Source organism: Perissodus microlepis, chromosome 14 (assembly GCF_051167445.1).
Source record: "Perissodus microlepis isolate ML-2025 ecotype Zambia chromosome 14, ASM5116744v1, whole genome shotgun sequence".
Taxonomy (NCBI): Eukaryota; Metazoa; Chordata; class Actinopteri; order Cichliformes; family Cichlidae; genus Perissodus; species Perissodus microlepis.
The window spans coordinates 21,731,450-21,753,677 of NC_140474.1; the positions used below are offsets into that span (position 1 = coordinate 21,731,450).

General features: G+C 41.0%; 1 protein-coding gene across 2 annotated transcripts in view; it reads right to left on the reverse strand.

Moving 5' to 3' along the window:
- Positions 1-4,156: 4,156 nt before the first annotated feature.
- Positions 4,157-22,228, reverse strand: part of grm5b (glutamate receptor, metabotropic 5b) — a 79,451-nt gene continuing 61,379 nt past the window's right edge. For both annotated transcript variants that reach the window (XM_084951753.1, XM_084951754.1), the window contains exons 12-18: positions 19,859-19,976; positions 19,568-19,754; positions 19,235-19,393; positions 18,426-18,551; positions 17,536-17,718; positions 16,807-16,973; positions 4,157-13,258 (exon numbers count right to left, since the gene is read on the reverse strand). In XM_084951753.1, coding sequence (XP_084807879.1) covers positions 12,178-13,258; positions 16,807-16,973; positions 17,536-17,718; positions 18,426-18,551; positions 19,235-19,393; positions 19,568-19,754; positions 19,859-19,976 — 2,021 coding nt within the window. In that variant the 3' untranslated portion in view covers positions 4,157-12,177. The remainder of the gene's footprint in view (positions 13,259-16,806; positions 16,974-17,535; positions 17,719-18,425; positions 18,552-19,234; positions 19,394-19,567; positions 19,755-19,858; positions 19,977-22,228) is intronic.

Here is a 22,228-nt window from a genome sequence, read left to right on the forward strand (position 1 = left end):
CGTCTGCCTGCAGTCTTTGTCACTGGCGGCAAAGATGTCCACATTCTCGTCCAGGAGGCACCTCAACCGCTGGCGCTGGTCGACGTTGAGGCCTACGCTGCTGCGCTGCCAAAGGTCATCAACAGCCTCGATGGTCTCGGTCGAAGGAGGTTGTCAGGCTGAGAGGCTGAGGCTGAGGCGAGTGGAGATGACCCGGAGCCACCGGCATCCGAAATCTGCTGAGCGGCAGCTGCCCGACGCCTGTCTCGTCTGGTCCCCGCTCCCTGCTTTTGGCCGCGCTGGAGAGCAAAAGTCTCTGCGCCAAGAGTGATAGCCAGCTTTGCGGTGTCGACGCAGGCCCCCCAGCGGCTCAGCAGATCCAGGCCAATGATGCGCTGGTCTTGAATGTCGGCGAGCCAGAAGTCGTGCACCAGCTCTAGATCCTTCACTCGGATCCGCAACGGTTTCTTCCCCTGCATAACAGTTTTCTTCCCCGTCACTGTCATCAGCTGGGTGTCTGTGGGCAACCAACCCTTCACCAGTGGCCCGGATGTTTCAGGGAGCACGCCAGGTCGTATCAGGGAAATGGTAGACCCCGTGTCCACCAGGGCCTGGCATGGCTGGTCCTCAACACAGCAGCTCAGGTGGAGTCCCTTGAGGTGCCCAACTCGGCCCACCACTGTGCATTGTCCTTGGAGGGGGGCAGGAAGCTGGAGCGGTGGTCCCCTCGCTACACCGCTCCCTCCTCGTTTCCCTGAGGCTGCGTAGTTCCGGTCTTCGGGGCTGGTGCTGGGCAGTCACGCGCCACGTGGCCAGGCTCATCGCACCGGTAGCAGCGGTCGGTTGGTCGACGAGGACGCCTCCGGGGCACCGAGGGTTGCAGCTGGGACATCTCGGCGACCTCCCCCTCCCCGTCGCAGTCTGCGGCTCTGATTTGGGGGTAGTTTGGGGGGGTCACCTGCTAGGTCGCGAGGTGAGCACCGGCTCGGCCCTTTCAGCCTCAAGGAGCGCCTCACGGAGGGTCTGAGGCATGGCCAGGCGGACGTGTTGGCGTAGTCGCTCTGGGAAAAGTCCTCGCAGAAAAGCATGCAGGCTAAGCTCCTCACGGGCCGCTGCTGGAAACTCCGGGTAGCCACGACGAGCATACAGCAACACGTCTGCTGCAAAGGTGCCCAGGCTCTCCCCTGGTCGACGGCTCCGGTTGGTTAGCTGCTCTCTGCTCTGATCAGTGGAGTGCTGCTGCCCGAATCGCCTCTCGAGTGCCGCGGTGAGGGCCTGGAGCTCATGCTGCTCTGCTGGGGCTAGGTCAAGGAGTATCTGCAGTGCATCTCCCTCTAATGCTAGTGCTAGGTGTGTAGCAGTCTCCTCTTCGCTCCAGCCACTATGTCTGGCGGCTAGCCGCACTTGTGAGAGGTAGGGCTCTAACGGGGTTAGCCCGTTGTATTTCGGTACCTTAACTGGCGTGGTAGGCATAACTGCTCGCGGTTGGGGGCTCGGCGTGTGGGTCGACAGAGGTAGCCCATGAAGCATTGCCCTAGCATCTGTCGCGACGGGCCGCCGCCGCGGTGCGCTCGCACCATTGGGACCCGTCGGGGGACTTACATGGCCGCTCACATCCTCTCTCTTCCATCGCCAGTTTCCCAAGCGGGGAATGTTCTCCTCGACGGCTTGCTCCAGCCTCTGAATGTCTCTCTCCATTACGGCGAGGGTGAGCTATCCCACTTCTGACACCAATGTGGCGAGCTCAGACAAGGAGGAGACGGAGGTATCGTTTGGTCTTGCTTCCCCTGAGCTAGCCAGGGAGCACAGCCGTTTATTCACATTTGCAGAAGAACACTGCCGCTAGCTAACTGCTCAGCGCGGCAACAACAACAACAACACAGGGCGCCCTCTGACCCCGGAAGGACACACTGTTGCAGCGAGAGGGCGTCACCTGTCACTATGGCAACATAAACAAAACATAACTGTACAAACAGAACCCCGAACAGCCCTGACCCACTACAATACTAAGAACACTGATTACAGTAAATTTAGGTTTTGCTGCTTTACTAAAATTTATTTATTTATTTTGCTTTTAATGTCATGCCCAAACTAATGCACTTTACTGTACTCCAAGTTTATTAACACCATATTATTAATAATGGTGTTGTGTAGTGGTTTACACATTCCCCTAACTCGTGAAAGATCCCCTGGTCGAGACCTGGAAGAGACACAAATTCTTTTGGGGGTTGCATCAGGAACCCCCACAGCCATCCACTGTAGAGACTCCCTGTGAATAGGAGAGCAGCTAAAATATAGTAATATAGAAAATAATACAGGCTCTCATGGGCATGACAGCATCCTGTTTTTGCATCTGTATGGCTGCTATAATTTCAAATTTCATTTTTTATTACTTATTCTTTTATTTACTTATTACTTGTAAGTATTGTAAACACATATAAGAGCATCTCAAGCAGCTTATAGAAGGAAATGTTCATGATAGTTTTTTAAAAGCATCTTTGACTGAGCGGAGCACACAAATGTGTTTGCTGTCATATTACGCACATGCCTCAGCCTAAACTGCCTCCATTGTAAAACAAGCCATAATCTATTTTTTTGGCCGTTTTCATTTGCCCATTTTTTTGTATTTTGGCTGTTATTATTATTGCCTTTTCATCCCATCCATTTACGCAAATAGCAAGCCATTTGCAGCAATTTGGAAATTTCATTTTGGAGACAGCAATTTCTACGCTAAGAGGCCAAGAGAGAAGGAAAGAAAAGGAGAGTGAAGAAGAGTGACAGAAGGAAATACAGAGGACAAAACTGGGCAGATCTGGAGGAGATTTTGAGAAAGAATGAAAGATGGCAGGGTAATTTCATTGCCTCGACCTGCATGCCTTCAGTTAAATGAATAAAATGTTTTTGGAGGCTGATTCATAGCTGCACTGTGTCACTTAGCCATCCTGGCTGCTATGTGACACTGAAGGATATGGAAGGGGAAGCAAATATCACAGAAGCTGTCAAGGTGCTGTCTAGCAGCTTCCACTGTTTGGGTTCAAAATGAATGCCAGTCTCACAAACTGTTCAGGCACATTAATGTGGACTGGTAAAAACTCTGGTTGTCCAACTCAGATGTGCACTATAACAAATAATTTCTCTACTTAAGCTAAGACGGATCCTTACTTCTTCTGTTTTATTGTTATGATATTTATTATTTACCTAATACTTTGACTGCAGTGCAATGAGCAGACAGAATGATAGTCATTTTACAAGTTTGGATGCAATGATCCAATACCGGTGCTCTATTTTCCCCAGATTTAAAAACTACAACCTCACCAAGAGGAACTCATTAGGGACGTTTATGTAAGACTGCATTAGACTTGGGACTGCTGCTGCCTAAAAACTAAGTTGGCAGCCAAGCGTGAGTAAATAAACAGTGACTAAACAAAAAAAACCCAAAGACCTTTATTTAATGTTTGCTGACTATGTCACGACTGATATCTGATGTGCTTAACAAAGTCAGAATACCTACTGATATTGCATCAATCTGCTTCTAATCATAATAATATTAATATGTTTCTATTTGTCATAGATTTGCTCCATAATAGTTGCTGGATTCTGAGATTCAGTTTTAGTGCACCTTTCATATTAAAGAAGATTAAACCTGAGGTTATTGCTGTCCTTTTATCCATTTGATCAGATCATTCATTTATTTCATTCATTACTTTTTATTTTATTACTTTGCACATTCACAAAAAATTCTGTAAAATCGATGAAACTGCTGTGAGTATTGTAAGTCTATAAACGATATGATAAAACATCCATTTGTGTCCACGTCCACACCTACGGCCAATTTAGAATCTTAAATTAGCCCAGCATGCATGTCTTTGGACTGCGGGAGGAAGCCAAAGCACCTGGAAACAACATGCACACTCATAACACAGGCACCATGCCGCTGCAAACCTGGAACCTTCTAGACACTTTGAACCAATGAAAAAACTATTTGTTGGTATATTACTTTATCTTCAAAAACAGGCCTGCTGACTTTTCACTATTTATCTTGCAGTGACCCCTTTAATTAAAAGTAATTATTTCACTTAATGCACAACTATTTTTTTTCCTCACATCTTTCATATTATATGTACAAACTGTAAATCCAAAATAATATATGTAAAAAAAATGTCAAGATACAAGGAAGTCAGTCATATTTTTTAATAACAATTTCAATATTGATTCAAAGGTACTTTGTAGTACACTTACACAATGATTATCAATGGCATAAAAAGAAAGACTTTTTTTTTGTCATTCCCCCCCCCCCCACACAAACCACACAACCCACACAACCCTTCTCCTCTTGGACTCCACAGCACTGCTGCATGGTGGTCACATTTTCTGAAAGGTACCAAAATACATGTGTTATAGCCCAGTGAAAAAACCAAACAAACCATATGTGACTCATATGTGCAAGTTAAAGACTGCTCTGTGCATTTTTTCCATGTTGAACTGGCTACTCAGGCTGTCTCTTGGTGCCCAGCTGGTGGGCGTTTGACTACAGTGAGTCAAACTGGTGACTTTTAAAAATCGACCAGTTAATGCCAAAGTATTGTGGCAGCACAGTGTTTCTGCCGAGAGGAGATATGCACAACAAAAACGTGAATTTGTATGTTCCATCATCACCTGCCGCAGTTACAAAAGTAAAGAGATATTTTTCTGGTATGTGGATGTGCAGCGGGTTTACAGCTGCCTTGTGTTGACCTAACTGCTAGAGCTCACGTTGCTTCCCGGAAGCACAGGCTTCAATGCTTGTGATTCTTCGGTGATCCCTTTAATGCATCTGCACTTCCTGCCTGTCAACTCATCTTTGTTCATCAGCTTTTCCCACTTATGGCACCAAGGAGAAAAAAAAAGTAAGCAGAGCAAAACGGCAGTGAAAAATTGGAGGCACAGGACAATGATGCATGCGCTCTTAAAACACAGATCACCTATAATGTGAACATATTTCTGAGGAGGTGTGTCCAGATTAGTGCTAAATTTAAGCGGTTTTGAAATGGAACTTACTGGCTAATGATTTGATCATACAATGTTAACTGTGCTTTTTATTGCTCAAAAACAACAACAAAATTCATCCACACTGGATGTCAATTTGAAGCCTCTCTCCCCCTGGCTATTCTTAATAAAAAAATAAATAAATTAAAAAAAAGGCCTCCCTTATTGTTTTTTTTTTTGCTATACCCTTTAACGAAAAATCTTTTGTTCTATTAAAAAAAAAAAATACAAGAAACAACTGATTAACACTCCCACTCTCCTTGTTCTTTTTTTTTTCTATTCCCCAGTGGTGAAAGATCAGCCCAGAGAAAGGCCTTCATGAGAGTAATCGTGAGCCCGATTGGAAGAAGACATAAAGATGAATTAATTGGGAGATGACAAAAACTCCGCTTTGGCTAAATCTATTCCAGGTCTTCTGGGATCCTCTAAAAAGCCTATGAACAAAGATCCAGTGTCAGCAACAAACAAGTGTGGAATCCAGTCCCACAAACCTTTGTGTTTGTTGCGTCTGAGGCTGGGCTAAAACTAATTGAGTAATAAAATCTGCCGTAAGCAGACACGAACAAACTCCTCACATCACTTCTCACTAACCCACAACAAAGCCACTGAGAAACAAACTGTATTTTCCAAACAGCCTGAACCACATATTCTTATATTTGACACTTTACACAACTGAATGAAAATAATAATAATGATAGTCAACCATCCAAAGATAAAACCATCTTTCATTACATACATAGCATTGAATTACATTCTAGAGTTCTTAACATCACGAGTTAAATGAAAACAAAACAGCAAAAATAAAGTCACACTTAAAAGTTTTCCACTAACAATCGAATCCACATGGGAGGATAAACACTGCCATTTTCCATTAGGAAATGATCAGTTTGATCCACTGTTATCATATCAAGATATTGGCACAGGTACACAGCTTATCAAAACTTTTCTTGCTGTTTTTTTCCAATGACAGATGTAACTGTGGTTTAGTCAGATTTTTCACAGTGTTTGTCCACCCATTCAAAAAAATACAATGAGAAAATGTTGGCACTGAGTGGAGAAGCTCGAATGAATAGTGCTGTGAGGAACCTGGGGTTACATTGCAACTGAAGCTGAACTTTTCCTTCATACATTGTTAATAAATAAGAAAACTCATTTACATCCATCATAAATCTTAATTTTAGTAGCTATTTTTTCGTCTTGAGTACCTAAAAACCTCTCAGTATATATAGAAAAAATATATTTGGTTCTATATACTCAGTACAGATAAATCGGCTCCTTTTGTTTAATTAGATTTATAATAACCCATCATCTTTCTTTATCAAAATGAAGCTTAAAGTAGACTGCTCTGATGAGCTTGGCTGAATAACGATTTTGATAAATCTGGGATGTAAAGAGACTGGAGCGCAACACAGGCCCTTCATTTATATGCAGATGAGCTTCCTTTGTCAATAAATGAAATGTATTTTTCTTGCTCAGAATATCAGACTCAGTGTTCCAGAAAAACACAAAATGTTTATACTGGATTACAAGCTTGTAAAAAGTCACTACAACAGATCAGTCAGCAATCAGACACCAACGCCTCAACTATCTCAAGTGAGCAGTAAAAATGTAAACGTCACTTCTGTAGGCAACATTCATCCTATTTATGTCACGAACGCTCTAGTGTCACACACTCTACTGCAAATAGAACCTCATCAGAATTTGAAGCAGGGGTATTAACAAGGATTTTACTTGTGTTTTCATGTCCACTGCGGTGATCCAAGCTTAGATTGACACAAATGAGGAATATAAAAAACACAATAATTACAGAGGAAGTCACCGTCGCATGGTGTGCTGTTCAGAACTGTTCAGCTTAGTTTAATTCTCTGGGTGCAAAGAAGTATATTTCATAAATTCCGCAGCCTCCTGCTCTGTATGTAAAACGTTAATGCTCTAAAAACAACACTGACCTGGTTAAAAATGTATTTCACTTCCTTACAAATCTTTAAGCCACATAAATAAATACTCAAACTTCTCTTTCATTTCTTATCAGTATAATATTACAACCTAACCTCTTAGTATGACTTATTCCTCTATACTCGGAACAACATTACCCACACTGACTACCTAAATACCAAAATATCAAAATGCACATCCTCCAGTAAAAAAAAAAAAGACAAACAAACAAAAGCAACATGAGACCAGCAGCTTCAGACAAACATGCAAAAATACAGTCACTGATTTTTAAGACATCTAATTTACCACCTTCAGCGCCTCGGTTTTCAGTAAGCCGATTGCAGCAAAAGTAGTTTCATGAAACGCTTCCAAAAAGCCAACATTCAGGATGCTGATATTCATCTTGTAATGTTTTGTACAGCACAGTTTAGAGTCTAAATGCCGTTATTTTATCTTGAAAATGCAATCTAGCTTTCAACTCAGTTGGTCGATCATTCAGTCATATTGAGGAATGTTTCTTTTTTGCAACACTACTGCAGGCCTGAGAATTATCTTGAAATAATCAGTATCAATTTCTATCTCTGACTTCCAATAAGAAAGCTAAAATAAAGAGCAGATAGAACTACTTATAACTATATAACTGCTTGTGAGAAAAAGAGAAGAGGGCTTCGTTGCTCTCTGCCTCGAAAGATTTCACCAACACTTTTAAGAGTTAAATTATTTATAACATCCACTAAACTGCACTCAGACGGGTGGTCATCAAGATACAATATAAGTACTATAGTGACAAAGCAAACCTCTCTGGACATGCCCTGTCAGAGTACACAACCAAAAGTCTGTGTGGTGTTTACATAGTAAACATTACTCATTTTTTCCCCCCTGTTACCAAATTAAATAAAATTTCTAGCAAGGCAGTGAGAGAGGGTGCTCCGCCACACAGCACTCCCAGTCAAACTCATCCCTAATGGAGAAATAACGCTCTTTCTCATGCCTCCCTCTGCAAGAGTCAATGGTGAGGGTCAGCTTAAATGCACCACTCCTGGACCTCATAGAGTGATAGCCTTATTCTGTTCAGTAGCAATTCAGTAGAGTAGCAAACGTTTAAAATCTAGGCTTTCCTCACATTATGATCAACAGAGGAAAATAAGCATCACAGGAGATTATTATATATATTTCTATCTGGCTCTAAATCAGCATATATGGGTTGAGAAGCAACAGGAATCGTCCTGATAACAGGTCGACTGATTTTATATTTTTATCCAAAAGGTATGAAAAATGACTGTGTGTCATTTTGATCGGCAGCTGACCGCATCTGGATTAAAAGATATTTTTAAGCGCAGGGATTATCAGTCCAATTCTATAAAGTGCATTTATCAGACTTAGTCAACACATTTTGGGGGGACATCAACAGGAAATCAAGATTTTGTTGAACATGGTCATCACCATTATCAAGAGAACAATCATTAACTGAGTTCATGCTAGATTATTATGAGCCATCATGTTTGGGATTCAGGAGGCAGGATCAGGTCTGGTTTTCTGTTGCTTGCTCTGCATTTGTTGTGAATTAGAGTTTCCCAATTTCACCTGGAAAAAAAAATCCCATGATGCTAACTTTTCCTACTGTGTAATAATTACAACATACTCTTAAAACCTACGTCTGTAGATTTAAGGTGATGTCACAGAACTTAAAGAGAATAAGATAGCAACTGATGCAAGCACTGATCCTGTCTTTTCTGCAGGGGTAGCTCTTCTGCCTTTTTCAAGGGAGGTGGATAACACGCAGTTGAAGTGCTGAAGCAAGCTCCGTGTTACTCTATCGGCGCATTATACAGCATATTAACGGGCTCCTCCCAAATAAAAGCTCAACAATAGAGCAGGTTAATTTTTAACAACAGGTCAGGACACAGATTATTAAAATTAAATGAGTAACCTCTGAGCAATAATCTGAGATTGTTGTTGTCTGCATGTGTGTATTTTTCCATTTGGGAACCAAAGAAAAAAATATTTTCTTGTTTTGACTTGGATGCATACCACTAAGGAGACATGACATCAGGTTTATGACCTGTTCACCCCACACAAAAAGCATCAAAAAAGTACAACAAATGATGGCACCAACAGTTAATGTCCTTACCGATCTAAATCTGCAGCCATGTCTTAAACAAACTGGACTCTAAACTGCGTAAGTAACATTGCAAAAATAGGAAATTACCCCACATTTGTTGATTATTTGAAATCAACAAATGTCCTAATTTCATTTAATATAGATTACAAAATGCAAAGAAAATGTTCAACTAATCTCTCCACCCTCCTCCTGGTTCAGTTGTCCTCCACAGAGTAAAGAATGATGAAAAAGAACCAGAAAACAGTGTTTTGATTTGATTTAACATGTGCACCTTGTGTACAGATGGATAATATTGCTTTTACACTGGAAAATGTGGAGTATTTATATAGAAAATATCCAAAACAATATAAATAGTTTTACATATACATCTTTTTTTTAAGAAACCACGTATTTACCCACAACTGAGTAAGCTAGACCCTTCCTAACCCCTTTGGCACAATAGTCATATTAATATTATTATATTGTATGTATACAAGACATTTGAATAGGAATGGTCACTCACACATTCAGAGTAGTAACACAGTTTCTGTAGTCGTAACACATATTGGTACTGTATGTTATAAGATAGCTCAAAAAGATCTCTTTTTTCTTTTTCTTTTTTAACATTTGCTGATATGTAAATAAACGTACTTTCACCTGAAACAAAACAGAACTGTCATTGCATGCCCTTAGTATTTACAGAGTCATTTTGTCTGAGTTTGTTCTTGCTGGCTACTGTAGAGCACAAATTCGTAAGTAAACTCAAAAAGGAGGAACCAGACTGTGGACTATCATGATGGACAACAATGCAGCACTTATTTTTGGTGTGTTGTGTTTACCAACGGTCCAATTAGTAATCGCTTTAATGGTATGTGCACACTGTATACACGCCACATAAAAATAAAATGTATTTAAAAAACTGCTCGTATTGTGTATGAAAACCTCCTGGTTTTAATTGTTTTTTGTATTTGTGTTTTTTGCTTTGCTTTGCAAAAACTGATTTTCTCGGTTGAAGGAGCTGAAACAAAGCCAAGGCCTTGTTTCTCAAAAGCATCTTAGTAAATATATTCAGTGGCACATTTTTCCTCCAGGTACAGGTGTTGGCACATATATAAGAACACTCTATTTAAAGGCATACTCAAAATCTTAAAAAGCCAAATCTGATCTCCTACAAATATATGAACTACTGTTGCCAAACACTTTGAGTTCACTCACATTTTCCTCAGTCTAGGATATATGGCACCAAGCCAGACTTTAAAGACTAAACCAATGGACTTAAATTCTTACTGAAGTGAGAATACTGACCGCATGAAGCTACGGGCGGTAAAGAAACAACTAGCCTTATTGTCTTGGTCTTAATTCAATAATTAAAATGTCAAATCTCAAAAACACATTGCTATTTCGTAGGGGATCATTTGCATCTTGCTTCTATTTAACCATGACTTCCTGAAGTATTGTCATCGCCACACGGTTGCCAGGCAACTAACAGAGACTTCCTACATTTACCTGACAGATAAAGCATGAGAGTGGTATCGATTGCCTGCTCTTGTAACCGCAGCCAATTTTCCACAATAAGGAAGTATTCCTTTAAGTCAATACTACTTGAGGTCTGGGTAATTTTCAAGTCTGTGTTTTCCTGGATCTGCATCACTGACATTTTTATTTGGCTATACTGGATGTCAGTCATCATCAACAGTCAACTAGTATGGTCTTGTGAGACTAACAGTAATGTGGCAGCAGTGTATTAAGTAAACCTAACATTTAAAAAAATCTACCTAATGCTCAATTTTTGTGAACATCTTTGGTTGTTCTGCCACCTTTGTTTAAAAAATAAAAAATAAAAATCATAGCACCTGAGCAACAGATGGACCTCATAGTGGCTGAGGAGGACGCTCCCCAGCTTGAATCTATCAATTTGCACCCACTGACATTATAGATTGCCGTGATTTCAATTAAACCCATTCAGAGCGCTGTCTGTGATGAAACAGAGCGACTGTGTCTTGCTGACGTATTGTATAGAGAAAATGTCATGACTGGGATCCAGCTAAGCCTCGCAAAATGCAGTGTTAAATGTCACACATCAACATTCAGCTTTGAGATCAGACGTCTGCCAATGATCCACCTGAACCTCATTTAATGACTAAGATGTTTATGGTAAAACAAGGCCTGGTCTTTTCAGTCCCTCTCTCGTCCTCTTTCTCAAGTCACACACAGAAAGCTACAAAAGGTTTGGTCCCAACAGCTTCAGGAGTCATGTAGAAAACATACATTCAAACTTCTGAAGAAAACTAATTGGAAGAGTAGAAAATACTGAAATGATCGCAGGATAAAAGAAAGCCGTGAGACAGAAAGGGACCAGGGACATAAATAGCTTGGAGCAGATTGGGAAGCTGAATAAATGAAAAGGTGGTTCTTAACATAGTGCCTGTATATGTTAACACTGTTGATGCAATGCACTTTGTCAGAAGCGTGTTGGATTTAATAATCAAAGAAAAATCTGTAACCTCATACATATTTACAGTGTTTCCCTTACATTGTATTTGTATCAGTGTGCCCACAGTTGTGTTTGTCAATGTGCACCTGTGTAAATGTGCCTACGAGCCAATGTATGTGCCCTTGATAGCCTCTGACGATTCTTATAGGCTGAAGGAGTCTTTATTCATCAATACTGTTTGCTGTCATGTTGCCATCACATCTGATTAACTAAGATACAGTAAAAATACACTCACATTACCCCACACACACGCACAGACACACACACACACACACATCCACAGTCTCTAATTAGTTGATAGCCAAGTTGCCTTAAGGCCACTACCCAAACTTCAATGATGAGTAGCCTCAGACCCTCACAAATGATCCCTGGCCTTACTGGTGCCAAAACACTTCAAAGTTATAGTGGCCAATTTTGCAGTTTTCCATCCACATTCGTGAGAAACGGCAAGAAAATACAACATGGGCAAGTTTCTTAGACTCGCAACTCACTGCAAACATGTAAACACAAACACAGTTTGGTGTCTTCACCAAACTTGTCCTACATTTCTCGGGCAAATGGATTTGTCTACCCATTATCTCTTCTGTTTACAAGCTGTGTTGTTTTTGAGTGCTTTTCTTCATTTCTGTGATTCATCTCTGCCTCACAGTGAGGATGAACTCTGGCTGTAGTTTCTGAGTGTCAGTCTGGTGTATCTGGGCGAAGGGGGTGAGGGGGGAGGGTGGGACGGGACTGGAGGGAGACAAAGACCTGTCTCAGAGACAGGTGAGCCACTGCTGGAAGCCAGAGAGTCACGGAAGGGTGACGGAGGAGTCAAAGCGATTAGCTCCTCCTCCAACTCTGCCCTCCTCAGAGGGGAGTCGGTGAGGCAGGTGAGCCGACCCCCTCGCATGGGGGAGCGGGACGGGGAGGCCTGGGGGTGAGGGGGTGGCAGGGGGTAAGGTGAATGAGGCATAGAGTGAATGGGACAGCCACCCCGGCCTCCAAAGCTTGATTCAACAGGAGGAAGCGGCTGGACATCAGCGTAGGTGGTGAGGGTCGGGGGCATCTGGAGTTCACGGGGTAACAGATAGGGGTCGGTGGGATGAGGAGATGGAGGTGTGTGTTTCTGCATGTGTGAGTGTGATGGGGAGGTCGAGAGCATCATACTGTTGAGCTCCGTTATGTTGGCAGTGAAGCGGTTAACCACACAGCTGATCTGATCCATCAGTGAACTCTGGGGCTCCCCTGGGCGATCGTCCACAATAACCAATCTACCGTCACTCCCTGTAACAATAGAGCCGCTGCTGGGAGGACCGCAACTGCTGCCGCTGCCGGCGCTGCAGATGCTGCTCGGATACTTTGGAATGCTGCCCATCTGAGGCTCCTCTCCCGAACTCGCTCCTATCCTCTGGCTGACTGTGCTGATCGGTGAAGGCGTCTGTGGCCGGTATGTGATCGAGTAGCGCTCCTCTGCTTCTGAGAGCTCATACAGGGTCTTGTCAGTGACATTGTCAGGATGAGTGGGGAGAGAGGACATGGACGGGAGTGAGGGCAGAGGGACATGTGGTGGCAGGTCAGCCCCACTGCAGTAATGTTCCTCAGGGGTTTTGGAGAAAGGCTTAATAACAGCAGTCTGATTGTTCTCTTTCTTCTTGATGTGGAATGACAGACGCTGCCACAGGTGGTTCCCACGTGAACTGCTGCGCTCTGTCTGTGCCCACGACACTGATTTACCATTGGAGCTACAGAAAAGGATGAAAAAGAGACAGAGTGGTGGGGAAAGATTTCATTAATTTTGTGCATGCACACAGTTTGACAAAAGGCTGTCTAAAGGATTACAAACATTTCTCTTACTTCTTTGAACTGAAGACACATTTTTCTGGCATTATAAGTGTTATTTTAATATTCTACTCAGAGGATTTGCTTGTGGTTCTGTTATTACTGTATGGCACACAACACTGTATATCATTTCAAACCCAAGATAGTACTGCTAAATTCATTTTTACATTTGTTTATCCTACAGTTCGACTCATTATGCTGTTCATTAATATTTTAAGTCTTTCTTGTTAACAGTCATGTGAAAAAGAAAGGTAGAGATCTTGTATGAAACTAAGTTCACCCTTACTGCTTCCACAGGAACTAAGATGATAAGTAGCAGCGAGGTGTTGCTAATCAAATCCACTTGATTAACTGATCATTAACCATTGTGAACAATTCTTTTGAAACAGAAGTCTTGGCAGCACATTGTCAAGGAGGAAAATATCATCAGCAATGCTCTTAGTTGTACATTTGTTGGTGCCCTTCAATCTGGGATGGTAAAGAGACCATTCTCAAACAATTTGAAGTCCTCCACAGTGAAGAAGAACTAACAGACATTCAAAACAATTGTCAGTCTTCCCAGGAATAAATGCCCTGGCAAGGTGAATTTGAGCCAAACTCCAAGAGCTACATCTCAGACTCTACAGGCCTCAATTAACATGTTAAATGTTAAAGTTAATCACACCGCAAGTAGAAACAGACTGAACAAGTATAGCTTGTTTGGAAGGGTTTGCCGAGAGAAAGCCCCTTCTCTAAAAACAACATAGAAGCACAACTTTACAAAGTTGCATCTGAACAAATCACAAGACGATCTGAGAAAACTCATATAGAAATTTGTGAAAGAAAGTGACTGAATCATACAGTGCATTTAGTACTTCACAGGACTGTTTCTTTTTCACATGTCTGTGTTGATTAGTACTGTCAGTTAATACTATATATAAAAACGTATCCAAATGGAGCCTTTACTCGGACAAAGAAACCAGTTTGACTTTATAAGCGTAGTAATTTAAAGCTTATAAAATCAGTAGCTTGTTCTTCAGTGTTCTGTCAGGTTCTTTCATCCTGCTTTTATTTCTTCCTCCAGCTTACTTTTCCCCCCGCTTCACATCAGTCACAGCGCTTCCACCCTTTTAACACCACCTCCATCCCTTTGTCAGGTTAATTAGTGTGATTAATCTAAAGTTGAACTCCTGATTAAAAGTCAGACCGCCATGGCTGGGAGTGAAACGAACTGAAATCACTCTGGAGACACACAAACCCACACACAGGCTGTGATGCTTACACTCACATACACACACACACACAAACCATACGCCATGCATGTTGATTGAGCAAACCTGACAAAGCCAAGAAAGAGTTGATTATCTTATCTTAAATTTGATCCTATTAGAAATAGGGGTTTTGGAAGGCTTCTTGAGGGGCTACGGTTCTACCAGAGCCATTACAAGAAGAGAGAAACCACTTTAAGAATCATAAACAGAAGTTACTAAAACAATATAGAAGTATGACCCATCCATACCACCAAAAGGACAAATATTTGCTTTGAAACTAGTGGAGCATCACCAGTGGTGATGTTGCACTGAAGCAAGTGAAGTTTGCAGCTCCACTGGAATTTGCAATTCAATTATGATCAATACCTACACCCTTACAGGTTTGTTCACACACTTACTCACACATTTGTCTAAAAGTGTGATCATCTATCATTAACCCTTTACTGGGTACTCACTGAAATATTAGGAAATCTAAATTCAAAAACCTTACAATGTTTTTTTAATTACTTTTGTATGTTATTTGTGTTATTATGGTGCAGATCAAGTTATTACATATGAATTTTGATCTGTTAAAGGCTGGACAGAAGTTACGAAAGATCACAAATTCCACAGAATTAATTAGATTTAAAAAATATCTAAATTAAAGATTGAGAGCAAACATCAACTTTTATCTGAAACTGACTTTTTTTTTATGAAGGAATCAGCTTGTTAATGAGAGCTGGGTCTCACACTACTACCCACAGAGGTAACAGCAGTTTATATTGGAATAGTCCATTGTGTCCAAGCCTCCAAAGAAAGGGCACTGGATAAAGACCACATCCTAGAATGTACTCATCTTCTTTTTGTTGGATAATCACCTTGAATTTGACTCTTACAGTCACTTTCACCACACATATTACTACTGTGATATCTGTGGGCATCCGAGGAAGAACATTTGACACATAACACCACAAGCCATCATGCACCTGCTCTCAGTGCAGTGAACAAGGCAGGAATAGTTTGACCACACAACACACTTGCTGCTTGCCACTGCCAGATTTGGCTCCCTGTGATGTAAGGGAGCCAATTTTTAAAATGAGACGAGCAAAATTCAAATCACATTTGTTTCTTACTTTTAATGTTTGGTTTCCAAACTTTAAACCTTTCACTGAAGATTTCAGGTTTATCACTATTTATCAGAACCCACTGAAAAGATTCCAGGTAGAACATTTATAAAAGTTTCCACCAGAAAACAAAACTGATTCATGTATGGGGACAAGTCGATGAACCCTGTTAAGGTCTGTTTACTCCCTTAATTTCTGAGAATGTCCTGAAGGTAAATCCAGTATTTTTCCACAGTTCAGACATCAGTCAAACATGTCTTTTCTTTTTCCTCGGGTTTGCTGGACTCATGTCTGTATGTGTCTGTTCAGTTTACACAATGACAGCACCTCAAAGGCAACAGTTTCCAGCCCTGCACTGAAGAGACAGACAGCCCTCTGCCAATTATCACCACCCACAGAGGATGACAGGACCATAAGAGAAAAGGAGAAGAGAAAAGTAAAGCAAATGAAGAAGGAAACACTTGTGACATTTCATATAAGAGTGTGATTGAAATCTTGCTTGCCAAGCGGGGTGTGCTGGAGGAACCTGCTGACAAACTAAAATATTTCTTGTCTATTTTTTCTCCCCCTTTCATTTCGGGCAAGTGGCTTTGCGTCACTCCCTTTGTGTCTTTTGATCGGTTCCTTGTCACTGTAGATGACTTGTGGATGGCCTTAAGCAGGGTGTGAAAGCTATTATGTCTCTTTGATCAAACTACTCCTTTACCCTTTTCTTTTCCTCTTTTCTTATCACTTCCCCTCTTCATCTCTCTTTCTCTCTCTATGCATCTTCTTCTCCATTTATAATTCTCTTTTTAGTATTTTCCTTAACCCTTCTTCAGTTCATTCCATTCTCTTCCTTTGCTGTATCTCCATTAGGCAATTGTCTGCAGTTCATATCAGGGTCAGAAGAACAGTCAGGCAGACTCGATGGAGTTCAGAGAATCAATCTCTTAGAGAGCTTAAACACACCGACACACGCGTACATGCACACACCATAAATAGTCTCAGAGTGGGCTATTGGAGAAATGGTGCCTTGGAATATAACTGAAGAGCAACCCGGCATTAACCTGGTCAACAAGCCTCTTGGGTACACACAATCCACACACGCAGAAATACCTGAGTGTCTCTCCAGTGGAGCCTCTCCGTTTCCACAGGTTAACCAGACTGGAGGAGCGGCTGGCAGCTGAGGATGATTTGCCATCGCCCACATGCATGCGCACCACCGTGCTAGTGGTGAAGGCACTACGCACATTACGCTCTGGTTTAGCCAGAATGATGTACACCTGATGGAAACGGTTAGATATGAACAGTGGCTACTTGTTGTCATTTACTGCAAAGATAAACGGCACTATGCAAATTTCTGGAGAGACTTTGATTGCGTTGGCTACACAAATTGGTCTTTTAATCTTTTTTTTTAATAATCAAGCCTCTCATGACTCACCTTAATATTCTAAACATATTATAAAAAGAAAATTCTCAAAAGAAGCTTCTGCTAAGTATTTTTGATTGACTGAATTTCTTGTTTAGGCTTTTTTTTTTTACTGTAGTGACACTGTACAAGAAAATCTAGATCCTGATATTACAAGTGCTGAAACATCTGTGATTAAAATATCAAAAGTGACGTTCTCTTGAATCTTAGCATTTATCTATTCAAATATTTGACTCAAATTCTCACAACTGGTGGGGAACAACAGTGAGCTCTGTTGCAATGGTCATTTGAAGCTTAATGTAGTTTATGCACAGATTTAGATTACAACTATAGTCGGTTTCAGGTAATATTCATAAAAACAACAGACAAGCAATCAGAATGAAATGAAAAGCAATTTAAGCAAAATTTAACCTTACCTTGGGTACAAACATGCAGCACAGAGCCACAGTGGCACTCAGGCTGACACTGAAGCACATGGTGATAATTTTGTAGTTAGAGCCAAAGTAGATGGGTACAAATGCCAGCCAGATAATACAGGTGGTGTACATTGTAAAGGCAATGTACTTAGCCTCATTGAAATTAGCTGGGACGTTGCGGGTCTTGGAGGGAAAGAGAAAGAGAAGCATAAGTAAACATTCCTTCATTTCCCTTCACAATTGCTGTTGTGCATTTCGCTGTGATCAAGAAAAATAAAGCAAATGTAGACGTTCTTTACAGTATATACAGCGATACACACTCTTAACCCCTTACAGTTGTCATTTTATTGCTGGCCACACCGATCTGTGCGAGTGAATTAGGTGAGGCATTTGGTCCTTACCTTCAGCCTCCAAAGTTAAATTGGTTTACTCAGCTGCTGTGTTTAAAACTCGGTTAATTTATTTGTTTGAAGTGCAGTGCATTTATCTTCTGTCTCTTTTTACAATTCTGCTCTCATACTCCGCAGAAAATGGATGGCCGCTGGTCATGGATAATCACAACATTGACTTTATAATTTGATTGGGGTAACATAATTTCATTTACTGCCGCCAAAAGATTTTAGAGAGGCAAAACCACAGTGGCTTAATCATTTTTTTTTTCACATTATGTCTGTGAAAACCTCCTCATATGTAGAGACACGCATACAGAGTATCTCTACAGATAACAACACACTGAACTTTTATTGCATGTCAACAGCGCTTAGAGTTTTGGATTTTAAACCACCTCTAACTGACAGCTTTACCAGTTGTAACAACATGTTTAAGTCGTGTTCGATACTGTGTTATAGAAATAATGTAAAAGGGAAAAAGTGACAAACACTATCTCGTACCTTGAAGGCATAAAAGGTGCAGCTAAGGATAAGCAGGCCGTTGTATCCCAGCGGGGCAACCACGCCGAGGTTAGTGGTGTTACAAATGAGGTTGACCTGGCGGATGCTGGGATAGTCGTGGATGACCTGCAGACACCAGAGGAAATGTGACATGCGTGTGATCCAAAGTGTGACAACACTGTTGCTGTCACGTCTTTAACCGTAGTAAGTCAATGGCGGCATGTAACGTTACAGTTATGGAAGTAATTTCACTGACATTTCATGATTATGCTGCCCACTTCTGATGCACAATATTTATTGGTTTATTGAAAACAAATTCAGGCATTTCAGCAGATAAGAACCAAATGTGATGGTAATCAACTTTACAAATTATATGTGCTGTCAGAAAATTTTAAATTGAACAACTACAGACTTACAAGTAGATGTCTCAATATCCAGCTAGGCTACATCCATTTAGGGGTATACACTAACATTTTAAGCTTTGGTCTTGTTTGAATTCTTACTGCCTTTTATCTGCCAATCAAATCAATTATTTATAATCAGTGAAATTTCTGTTGACATTCAGATGCTCAGTGTAACACCTGAGGAAACATGTGAAACCGGTGAAGTAGTTTAACACATTTAACAGAACTCAAAATACAAAAATCCAATAAGACACTCTCCTAATTTCTAATAGGGCAAATCTGCAATCTGTTATATTTCAAACTTAACATCCTCTGGTTATTGTTTATTTTGTTTTATTTTATTAATCTTCTGATTTGTCTCCTCCTTCTGATGATATTTTTTCTATTAAAACACACAGAGCCTACCTCCGGGGGCTCCATGAGGAAGAGAGCCACAATGATGCCCAGCTGTAGCAGTATGAGGAGGAAGGCAATGATAAGCTGAGCACAGGCAGACATGAAGCGAGGTTTCTTTGTGCAGATCTTCTTCTTGCTTCCTGCCAGGATCCGAGCAATGCGGTTTGTCTGGGGTCAGATTCCAAACATCATCAGGACATATAGTACAAACTGAATATGCTGCAATCTGCGTTCTCCGTTCCTACAGAGCACTCACTGTTATTATGCAGACATATCAATGAAAAACACATTAACTGCACACTTTTCACAACTTGTGGACCCACCATTTCACTCAGGCCTTACCTTGGTAACAAGTGCAGAGTAGCTCATGGCAGGTGACAGGCCTATTCCCAGTCGCTGGAGGTAGCAATGGATGACGTGGGGTTTGGCTATGAGGCTAAAGGTACACAGGTATCCCAAACAGATACCTGCCAGTATTATGTAACACAGTTCCCTACTGGAAGATTTCACGACTGGAGTGTCCCGGAATCTGAATATCCACATTCATACACACGCAAGCAAGAATTTAAATAAACAGGAAGGAAAACAATTTCAAAAATCCAATGATTTTAAGAAATAAAAGGGATATGTTACCTAATAAAGACTGCAGTGACAAAAAATGTAGCCATTAGACCGAGGCAGGCAAATACCACAGCAGCAATGGGTTCAGGGTCTCCCCATCGAAGGTATTCCACTGGTATTGGGTCACAGCCTGGGGACGTGGGGGACATCAGTTTGTTAATGTATTTTTTCAGAAAAGATTATTCACTGATCATCAGTTTATTTGACATGTGACACACAGGAATATATATGGATAATGAAGAAGAATAAGATTTAGGTAACAATGGCAAACTATTTTAAGTTACTTGAAGACGTTTCACCTCTCATCCGAGAAGCTTCTTCAGTTCTAAGGTCAAATGGTGGAGAGTCCCAGATATAAACCTAGTGGGAGTATCCCTCTGTGGGGGGATGCTCCCACTAGGTTTATATCTGGGACTCTCCACCATTTGACCTTAGAACTGAAGAAGCTTCTCGGATGAGAGGTGAAACGTCTTCAAGTAACTTAAAGAAGTCCAGACGCTTTTCTTTGCAAGCTCCTTTGACTACGATGACCTGGATGACTGAGAACCTTCACAGACAATGGCAAACTATTGTTCAGCCTTTACTTTATGCTCATTCTCACACTTTCTTTTTCTTATATCCAGTTTTAACCATTCTGAATAAAATTGGACTTCGGTTGCTTTCTAAAGCTTGCACAGGTCGTGGTTAGAGTTGTACATGTTAGACCTCCAGGCAAGAAACGCTTGCGAGTTATCCGTTGTGCTGAGCTTTGCCTGCAAAGTATGCAACTTTTGTATACAGATGTGGGTCTGATTTAGTATAAAAAGCATGAGAAGCAAACAGGGAGGAAGGAAGGGGGTTGTTGGTGTAGGTGCCCAAATGAGATGATGACTGTTTAATTACTATCAGTATGAAATCTCTCCACTATTGAACTATGGGACCTTTATTTATCACAAATTACAGTTTTATTTTTTCCCCCTTGCACCTCCTTCACTCCTATTTGGAATACTACTTCTAATAATACTTTACAAATACGTCTTTGTACTTCACTTTCTTCTTCTTATCCATCCTCCTGGTCTTTCTTCCTCCTTCCCTGTCATTCACCATTTCTTGTCTGTCTCCTGTTGCTCACCATTTCTTTGTAATAATCCATCCATCACTCTGCCCGCTTCTATTTCCCCGAATATCTTCCTTATCTCTCCTCATCCTCATACCTCCCACCGACTCCTGTAATTCTCTACCTCCATCTCTGTCTTCCTCATAGGCAAGGAGATAAAGTGTCATTAATTAAAGGGACAGTTCTAATTACGAGCCGTCTTAATGCTTGCTGAATTATTGGTCAGTCTAGACATACTTTATAGGGAAGAAATGCACATAGTCTCTTTCTAATTCTCTTTCTGCCCCCTGTACATTTTATTTTTGAACCTTTTTTTCTTCCATTTTCTCTGCATGCAAACAGAGAAAAAGATCATTAAAGAAATAACTTAAGAAATCCATAAACTTTGTATTTAACATGGTTAACAAAGTTTATTAAATCAGTAATGAGGTTAGGTCTAAGGGCGTAAACAAAAGCATAAATGGGAGCCAAAGGGCCAGTAAACAAACAGAGAAGCAAAGTCAGGCAGGACTTTCAGACTGAAATGACTGAAAAGCCCAAAGTGAAATATTAATGGAATGAAAACAAATTAAAATCTTTCTGAAATACAATTTAAAATAATTTAATGTATCCGTATCTGTTTCTTTGTCATCTTAAGAATATTTATGATGTTATGTTTATGCTGTTAAATCTATACCTATACAGCTGTTCCACATAATAAACAAACTCAAAAACAATAACTACAGTACCTGTCTTTTCCAGTCATACAAGCTCAAGACCACCCACTAATGACAACGTAAGGTGGGTGGAAATTTAGCTCCAATTAATCTAGATGCTGGGTGGGAAATCCCAGATCAGTGTTTTTCCTCGTGGGCTTTCTCAGAGCAGTCAGAAAGCATTTGCAAAGTCAGCAATTTGATAATTAGTTAGTTCATGGAACCTGCAGGAAATGCTGCAACGCTTGACTGCAAACCAAACTGGTGCACAGTCAAAATAAAGTTTTTCAAACAATCTCAGACTCAGACTGTGGAACTTTACCAATCAGCGAAGAGGCTCAAATCCCATAGCTAATCCTCCCTTTTTCTCCTTCTTTCACTCTCCCTTGCTGCTGCTCATGATGGAGCCTCTATTCATCTCTATCCCACTTTCACCATGACTTTATTTTTTAAGTCTTTTTCCTCTCCCAGTCTTTTCTTGTTTTTGTTCCACTGCTGTCTGAAAAACTATTCCATATCCTTTCAATGGTTTTCGCTCCCACTTTGCTTCTGTCCTTGTCAGCTGAGACCTTGCTTTACCTTTTCCCTCTG